General features: G+C 36.2%; 1 protein-coding gene across 1 annotated transcript; it reads left to right on the top strand.

The window, feature by feature from the left end:
• Positions 1-1299: 1299 nt before the first annotated feature.
• Positions 1300-4375, top strand: LOC141652535 (stem-specific protein TSJT1-like). Its single transcript, XM_074460052.1, has 4 exons — positions 1300-1610; positions 2718-2958; positions 3264-3384; positions 3918-4375. The coding sequence occupies exons 1-4, from the start codon at positions 1417-1419 to the stop codon at positions 4124-4126; spliced, it is 765 nt and encodes a 254-aa protein (XP_074316153.1). The 5' UTR covers positions 1300-1416; the 3' UTR covers positions 4127-4375.
• The last annotated feature ends 4859 nt before the right edge of the window (positions 4376-9234 follow it).

Genomic DNA, 9234 nt, shown 5'->3' with positions numbered 1-9234 from the left:
TCTGTCTTTGTACCATTGTTGTTAAAATCGCGATCCGGATCGATCCAAAAAGTGGAAAACAATTCAAATCGTCGTAGGATCGGTTTGGTGGTAGGATCGGTCAGGATCGTTCAGGATCGTAAAATGCTTATTTGTGTTACAAATTTGTAAGTTGGTTGTTCTTTTATACTTACAACTCTAAATTAAAGGTATATGTAATGTATATTGATATGATTATTAAGGCTTTCATGTCATTATATAAACTTTTAACACTATACATCACAAATTATACCAAATTGTTTACCTAAACTTGTTTATCCAAGCTATTTGTAGGATCTTACGATCCTACGATTCGATCCTGCGATCCGATCCTACCACCCCTTTTCGATCCAAAGTAAGATCCCGATCCTAACAACATTGCTTTGTACTGCCTTATTATTATTTTTTTCGGTCATGTTTTTTCTCCTCTTCGTTTTTTCTGTCTTTGTACATTTTTACCGAGTTTTTGCATTAGATTCTTCTACTGGCTCGATCCCAAGGTATTATAATTATTGTTTCTCTTGGTAACATCGTAGCTATTCTCAATCCACATTTTCGACTATACCAAAGGTGTGGAGCCGTGGAGAAATATTCGTGTGAAAGCCGTAAATATTGGTGTAGCAACTCATGAAATTTTAACTGAATTTTTTGTTTTTTGCTGTAGCGGCTGCTACACCGTAGCCGTACGTGGCCTCGCCCCTGCCCACAGGCTTGTCCAAAACACGAATTATAAATCGAAAATTATTTACATTTTATTTAGATTAGATGTCGTGTGTTCAACCACTGACAGCATAACTATTTACAAAATGTCAATGGTGTGTACGTGCTAACACTTGGCAAATCATCTCATACCTTTCCCTTTCATTGCTTATTGCTCGTATATCGTATGATAGAGACCCACATGAACCACATCAATGTAAAAAAAATAAAAATAAATAAATAAATAAATGTATCCTAGCACGTCTTGCCAGTCGCCATGACGTCTAGGTGACTAGCTAGTAGAGTTTGGTCGTTTGATTTGCCTCTGCCTCGGACTGCTTGCGATATTGTTGCTTTGGATCGTTTACCAATGAAGCAAGTCCGTCCATGGTTTTAATAAAAAAACAATAATTGAAAACTTAAATTAATAACGAATTTTTTTTAATTGTTCAGGAGGAAAGAGGCAAGTCAGGCAACGATAAAATTAAAAAAGTATTATACAAAAGATATTATAGAGGGTCCTCTATAATATTCGTTTTTACAAAAATATCTATAAGACGGATTTATACAAGTCTATTTAGCGGAATATAATCCACACTATTGGCTAAGATCTCGTAGCAAAAGAAAGGAGCATATATTATTCCTTTATTATTCTCCACAATTATAGTGCACAGCAGAAAAAAAAAAAAAAAAAAAAAAATGTTGGCAGTATTCAAGAAAGAAGTAGCAAAGTGTCCAAAAGAGCTAAAAAATGGTGAAAATTGTTTGAATTTGAAAGAAGATTTGTTACTTCAACATTTCTCTTCAGTTCATCCTGATGCTGTCACTCTTAATCTTGGAGGTTCTGGGTTTATGGCCTTTTCTTCTGATAAGCAAAACCCTCTTCTCCCTAGGTAATATATCTTCGCAAATTATAGAATAAGACGGTTTCACATACGGTTCTTTTATATGTAAAAAATATAAAAGAGCCCATTGTTTTTCTTGGTCTTCTATGTTTTTATTGCTGTTTTTTTTTTTCAATTTTGAAATTTATTTATGGTAAAAGTTTTGATCTTTGTGTATTGTGTGTGTTAGTTTGGTGATTTGGTCAACTGGGTTTTTGATTGTGAATTGGTTATGGATGTTGAATTAATTTTGATTGATTGATTGATTGATAATTGTTGTTGGATTTAAAATTGTCAACTTTGAGTAAAAGTTTGAATTTTTTTGGATTACTGTGAATTTTAAGTTGTCCTTGATGTTCTTACATGCCACTTAGTTATGAAAACTGCGTCGAGAATTGCTACTTCACAACAGAAAGAAGCGCAACTACTTTAATGAGTCATTCTGCTTTACAACAACAACAATAACAACATCAACATCAGAGCCTTAGTCCCAAAAAGATTTGGGGTCGGCTGACATGAATCAACCTTTAGAATCGTCCATGGGTGAACATAATGAGTCATTTTGCTTTATTCCATTATATCCCGAACCAAAGAGTAATGAATATTTGACTCCATTGGAAATGGATGAATTGAATTTTGTTATTAATGGGATGAAATTCCTGAAAGAATTTATCTGTTAGGGTAAATAATTGGGATTATATAGATGAACGAGATGAACGAGTAGAATGTGAAGTAATTGCGCTGATAAATGATCATCATTTCCCGGGCTTTTTACTGTGGTGGATGACATATTCATAACAGACTTTCGAGTAATTGCGCTGATAAATGATCATCCTTTCCTGGGCTTTTTACTGTGGTGGATCATCCAATTCATAATCAAAAACCCAGTTGACCAAATCGAGTAGCATGTGAAATAAATCAAGTAATTGCTGATAAATGATCATCCTTTCCCGGGGTTTTTACTGTAGTGGATGACATATTCATAACAGACTTTCGAGTAATTGCGCTGATAAATGATCATCCAATTCATAAGCAAAAATCCAGTTGACCAAATCGAGTAGCATGTGAAGTCAATCAAGTAATTGCTGTTGCTGATAGATGATCATCCTTTCTCAGGCTTTTTGCAGTAGTGGATGACATATTCTGTTTATTTCAAGGACACATTGAGAATATAGCTCCCTTAAAACAGTTGTATGGATTGACCAAAACTGCAACTGAAGAGAGCATCATTGTAGAGGCTTACCGTTCTTTGAGAGACCGCGGTACCAGTCCAACTGATCATGCTTTGAGAAACATTCAAGGAAAATTTGCTTTTATCATATATGATGCTTCTTTGAGGACTACTTTCTTCTCTGTGGTGAGTCTATAATCCCGAGACCTCTATCTTCTTCTTTGATGACTTATTTTTCGTTTTAAAAGACATATGTCCATGACATCGAGAATAACACTATCGCATTATCTTAAGAGGATCCCTCTGGTTGTAAGGTTAGAGGGATTCAGAAATACGCGGTCTAATAGATATACTCTACTGCTACTTCACGATGCAAGAAGCGAGTTAAGAGGTGCCTTATTTCGTCATATTCTAGAGCTAAATATCATCGAGTCTTTGACTTTATTGGAAATGAAATATAGAAGATTAATGTGAATATTCATTTATTTAAGGATGCTGATGGAAGTGTCCCTCTTTACTGGGGAACGACTTCCGAAGATCATCTTGTTCTCTCTGATGAACTCGAGACTGCGAAGAAAGCCTGTGGGAGATCATTTGCGCTTTTTCCTAAAGGTACTAGCATTTGCAATATCCTAACTCACATAGCATTTACTTAGTTGCATTTATGCCTTTTTGCAACCGAGTTTGCCAAGTCTGAAACTCGATTGGGACATCTTTACCTCTATTTATCGTTCCCTTGTTTTTTTTTTTTTTTTTTTTTTTTTTTGACAGAAGGTGAATAGCTTACATTATTGCAATCATTACATAGTAAGCTACTCGACTAGGTAGCACCAGACACTTGACAACTAAATCTAGCACTACAAAGCCATACATCGAGATTACATAACATTCATTAAAGATTGAAACTACAACATTAAGATAAGCAGGAAAAACGATGGTAGAATGGCAAAAGGCGGCAGCTTGATCACGAACGTTGATATCATCATCATTAACATGGAAAATCTCCAAATACCGTCGATACATACGAACTCCGAACAACAATTAATATTAGACGACACAATCACTTAGGGATTTAGTCTTCCATATACATCCTATGTTTTTCGCTCCATTTGACAGTAGAACTATGTTTTATCCCTTGCCATCAGGATGTTTCTTTACTTCATCTGGTGGTCTGAAAAGTTACGAGTATCCTCGTAGAGAACTGAAGGCAGCTCCATGGGTGGACGATTCAGGTCAAGCATGCGGTGCAACCTTCACAGTTGCTGAAGAGCCTAAGAAGAATACCAGCCACCTGGGTTCAAGTTTTGGGATGCCCAGGGTTGATAGCGATGCTGATTGGTCAAACAAAATCTGAGCGGTATTTCTCTTACAAGACGGTCTCACATTTAATTAAAAATGTGAACATACCCATTTACCCTTCAAGCTGACTCATATATCAAACTAATAATCGAACTTTATATCAAGCGGTCTCACCATAGATCGCCTGAGACCGTCTCATTTGAGATTTTGTTATTTTATACTCCGTATTGGGTTCTTCATATTATTTGTAATGATAAACTTTGTTTGGAAACCCGAGCATTTTGCATATTTTTGCCCATATTGTCGAAATTCTGTTGCTTTGATCACTTGATGAGCTGAATATTCAATTCTGCTTATAATTCGGAGCGCTAAATGAAACAAATAATCTGCTTCGCAGTTATTCAATTAGGTCTCTGGACCTTATTTGCTACAGTACATTGTTTCCAGTTAGTCTTAGAGACGATTTACCTTAATATTGTGTAAAACGGATACCAACGACATAAAACATGACCTCATAAATGTTAACATAATTATATTTAAATTCCGTTTACAATATATACATACTTGTATAAGATCATCTTACACAAGTACTTGTGCACGGTATATGACCTCTGGGCTCTGGCTATATCGGATTTCATCAGCTTTGGGCTTCGAGATAGTGGGCCAAATTTGGGTTGTATACTTATGGTACATGAAAGAATATGTTCGATCAATAAAAATGCAAATCATGTTTTTTTTTGTAGCTTGACCAAGGATGACCAACCTTTTTTTTTTTTTTTTTTTTTTTTTTGTTGACAAAGAAGTATGACTATAAATTTTTTTTTTCTAACAATATATACTATAAATTGGTATGCTATATATTGTTAGAAATCATTTTTCAAAAATAATTAGAAAATATCAAGTCGGATATTTAAACAACGGTTTTTCCATCGTGTGTCCTAAGAGCACATATTAATAAGTCTAATAGGGACAAATTTGCAAGAGATTATCATTAATTATGATAAAATTAAGTTTATAATTGCATTTTCGTAAGAATATCTTGCAAATCTTTCCCTATTAGACTTATTAATGTGTTTTCTTAGGGCACACATTACAAAATAAGGTTTACGATAAACACGCCACCTCGCATAGTGTGTAAAATGAGGAAACAAGCCAATTGATTGACATGTTCTTGTTGTATACTATTTACCCATCGTCTCTCCTTTAACAAACAATGTACTTAGATTTTTCTTCGTTATAATGAGTCATAGTCAGATTTGTTGTTGGTGAATAACGTTGTAATATTAATAACTTTATTACTTAGACTCTGTTTGGTAAAAACTAATCAAAATGTAATTGAAACCGAAAAGGTAGTAGTAAAAAAACCGAAAAGTAATCAAATCGAAAAGAATCGAAAATTAGGAACTGATAAGGTAGCTGATTATATAAGTAAATGTTTGGCAAATTAACTTGTTCCGGGTGTAATTTCGGAGCAGTGTTGTTACCACGTGAGTTTGTTGAATGATGCCGTAGCTTGACTCTTCCTTGTATTCTCTCCTGTAAAAGATGAACAATGAGGCTCGGCAGGGCGAACGTCTTTCATTTCCGACGCTCAAGTCAGTAAACTTAGAGAGATAAGTTGTATGTTACTTGGCAAAGTATATTGTAGAGAGATAAGGGAATTTATACCAATTTGTGAGATAGTTTTCGGATCCCCTTCTCGTTGAGAGAAGTGGAGTATTTATAGACTTTCACCTTTTGTCACGTAGTGGCCAAGTGGCTAGCAGGTGGAAAGACCATCTTACCCTCGGCCGGGTGACCCATGGCAGGCCGGCAGGCCTGGTTGACTCCATGCCGAGGGGACTGGATGTGAGTACGCGGATATGTCTCTCGGCTGGCTAGTTGCCGAGCCGAGACCCAAGATGACAGGCCGGCATGCTTCGTCGGCTAGGCCGTCCTTCTTGTTGATTTGTTGTCTTTTAGCTTTGGCCATATGTTGGCTTCGGTCGGCAATGCGTCTAGAATATCTTCATAATCGAAAAGATAACTGATTTTGATGAATTTTAATCTACATTTTTAACGATTCAACGCTAAATTACATAGAAATTAATCTCATTTTAAGTTTATTATCTAATTTGTTTTGTTAATTATTCCAATTTCTGTTATTTATAGCATATATTATATGGGTGGTATTTGATAATTCAGGTTAGTCAAATTGTTGGAATTTTGTCGATTGAGTGAGGAATCAATTAAGTAGCTCTTACTTTAGTGGGTACTCATTATTTGAGCTAAAAAAGTTGTTTTCTGTGTTAATTTTGGTGTTTTAGAAGCTATGGGTGATGCACACCAAGTGTTTGTAGAAATAACAGTGTTGCGTGTCAAGTGTCTTTGATAGTCGTAGAATCAAGTGGGAAATTTAAGGTTGTTTATACTTAGTGTTGTATAGTAATGGGCTTAACTCTTAAGTGGTGTTGTGTAAAACGGTTTTACACTTAAGTTACAGTAAAATCATCCATCAAAGAACTATGTAGGCCTTGATTGTAAAACCGCCTTATAGAAGATTTTGTGTTATGTTTGAGTTGTATGCTTGTATTGACCTATGTAGGAGTATCGAATTAGAGAAGGGGTTTTACATGTATTTCATTTCTAGATTGTTTTTCGACTTGTAACATGTATTGTCTCTACTGAGTTAAGCCATGATTCTGTGATTCAGCCTGAACTAGATGTAAACACAAACGGGTCTTATTAAGAACCAGTTCCTGACTTTGAGTCTGAGTCTGAGTCGGAGTCGAAGTTGGAGTCTTATGTGGATCCAATTTTGGATATTGCATCCGGGTTAGAGATAGTGCAAGAAGAAGAAGTAGAAGAAGCGGAAGAGGAAGGGGAAGAGGAAGTGTACTCGGAAATTGGGTCTGTGGGTGAAGGTAACTTATTAGAGGCTGAAGAAGTTGTTTGTGACTTAAGGACGAAATTACCGGAAGTTAAAGAGAGTTAACCTGTAATTTCCCGTTTGGTTCTTACAATTTTTTTTGTTAAATCAATGAAAAGGTTGTCTTTGCCTCTTTGGTTGATCACCTGCAACTGCAAATCTGCAATGAATGTTAAAAAAACCTGTTTTATACAAATGAAAACAAAATGGAACAAATCTTTTACAAAGTCTTTAATTAAACTTGACTCGAAAATCCATTCTTCAAGAATATAAAATAAATAAAGCTAGGGTTGTTCACTCAATGGTCCAGACCAAAGACAAGACCGGACCGGACCATTTAATCACCAAAGACAAGACCGGACCGGACCATTTGGTCCGGATAAGACCGGACCGAATTTTGTTTGGTCCGGTCCACGGTCTACCTATTTACTCTACCAGACCAGACCGAATTTTTGTTTGGTCCAGACCGGACCGAGGACCGGACCGGACCAATATTAATATGGTCCGGTCCTCGGTCCACCTCTTAACCCTTATTTGGTCTTCGGTCCAGAGAATTTGGTCCGGTCCGGTCCGGTCCCGGACCAATGAACACCCCGAAATAAAGCTATTTCTCTTCAAAATGAGAAATAATAATACAATTAACAAATTATTTAGGGTATTATAATCTTACCCCTTAAAAGAACTTCGTCCCGAAATTCGAGTTTAGAAAATATTAACGCTATAAAATTTGAGAGATATTACATAAAGGGCGTAGAATGCGCTAATACTCATTCGGCTTATTAATTTGAATAATGGTGAGCGTTTCTTATATTGTGCATTCTGCTTACCTAATAAGAGTCTTTCTTTATTATTATAGATAGATACGGAGTATAAGATAAGGGTAAGGGTATTGTCGTCAATAAAAATGAAATTAAGTGACAAAAATTCAAATTGAAGTCAATTGTCAACCGGATTTAAAGTTTTGGCTGTAATTTATCATTAGAAATAAAATTCTGGATATAATTTGCAAAAAAAAAAAATATATAAGACTGTAATTTTCAAAAAGTGGTTTATATAAGGCAATAAAAATTTTCTTTTATTTATTAAATAAAAAAAACGTAAGTTATTTCTTTTAATATTACATTTCATTACCATTCGTGCAGTACACGGGTTTAAAAGCTAGTAATATTTAAATCTGTACTTGGGCTGGCCGGGGGTGCCGAGCTCTCATGGTCAGACCCGGGCCAGGCCGGGCTAGGATATGCTTGACCCGGACCGGGACCCGAGGCGGACCAAGGGCGGGTCGGGCTGGCAGGCCTTACCAATTTTTTTTATTTGCTAAAATGTCGGGCCGGGCTGAAATTTTAGGACTCGGACCAGGCCCGAGCCAACGACGGGCCAAGGCCAAGCCGGACAATTCACTATATATATACTATAATATAAAGTCTTTGTTTTATGCTTCTTTAACCTTCCCAACTGTCAAAAAAAAAAAAGAATCTCGCTTCCTCCTTCGTCTTCTACTCTTCTTCTACGATATCTCTGGTTTTCGCCATAGCCATAGGTATGATAAAAATTCTTTCTTTCATTGGATTATGCATAATTAGGTTATTATTGCTCAAAATTAGTTGGGTTTTCTTTCCCTTTATTAATTAGGTTACGATTGTGTCTTAAATTATTGGAATTCTTATTGTTTTTCTATGCAATTTATAATTTTTCTACTCTACTCTCAACAGATATGCCTCCTAAGAAGGTGGTTCCGGCAGTGGTGCCCAATAAGACGGTGAAAGTTACTGATAAAATCAAATACAATTATCTTTACCGAAAGCGAGGTTGGGGGATCGGGAATCAACAAACCTACAAGGACTTTTGTACCATGAATCCTGTCTGCAAAACCAACACTGACCCTCACACGAAAGTAATCACCACTTATACCGACGAACACCAGAGGGTTTTCTGGGGAACTATGGTGAAGACAGTGTACGATGTTCGACGGTTCGGTATTGTTCTATCTAAAGAAACTTTTGCAGATGAGAATTTGATTGTGGTCGATGGCTGCCATTTGCGGTATGTCGAGCTTATAGCCATTGAACAGCCGGATGGTTCTTAGGATGATTTTAAGGCGGTCGCTGAAAAAATCAAGTCTGTTTTTAATGATCAGAAGAAATCCATTTCACCCGAGGTTCGGATTCTCCTTAATGTTCTCAATGATAGTGTAAATCCTCCAACACTTAGGTATGTTTCTACACTTGTTATTACTGTCAAGAATTTCCTTTACA

The sequence above is a fragment of the Silene latifolia genome, chromosome 4, assembly GCF_048544455.1.
Source record: "Silene latifolia isolate original U9 population chromosome 4, ASM4854445v1, whole genome shotgun sequence".
Taxonomy (NCBI): Eukaryota; Viridiplantae; Streptophyta; class Magnoliopsida; order Caryophyllales; family Caryophyllaceae; genus Silene; species Silene latifolia.
The sequence above is the reverse complement of the archived record's forward strand: the minus strand, read 5'-3'. Positions and strand labels throughout refer to the sequence as shown.

Excerpts from the sequence above, each read along its gene's own strand:
- LOC141652535 (XM_074460052.1), top strand. The coding sequence starts at position 1,417 with ATGTTGGCAGTATTCAAGAAAGAAGTAGCAAAGTGTCCAAAAGAGCTA. Across the intron at positions 1,611-2,717 it reads CAAAACCCTCTTCTCCCTAG|GCTTTTTGCAGTAGTGGATG; the intron begins GTAATATATCTT and ends ATCCTTTCTCAG. Across the intron at positions 2,959-3,263 it reads GGACTACTTTCTTCTCTGTG|GATGCTGATGGAAGTGTCCC; the intron begins GTGAGTCTATAA and ends CATTTATTTAAG.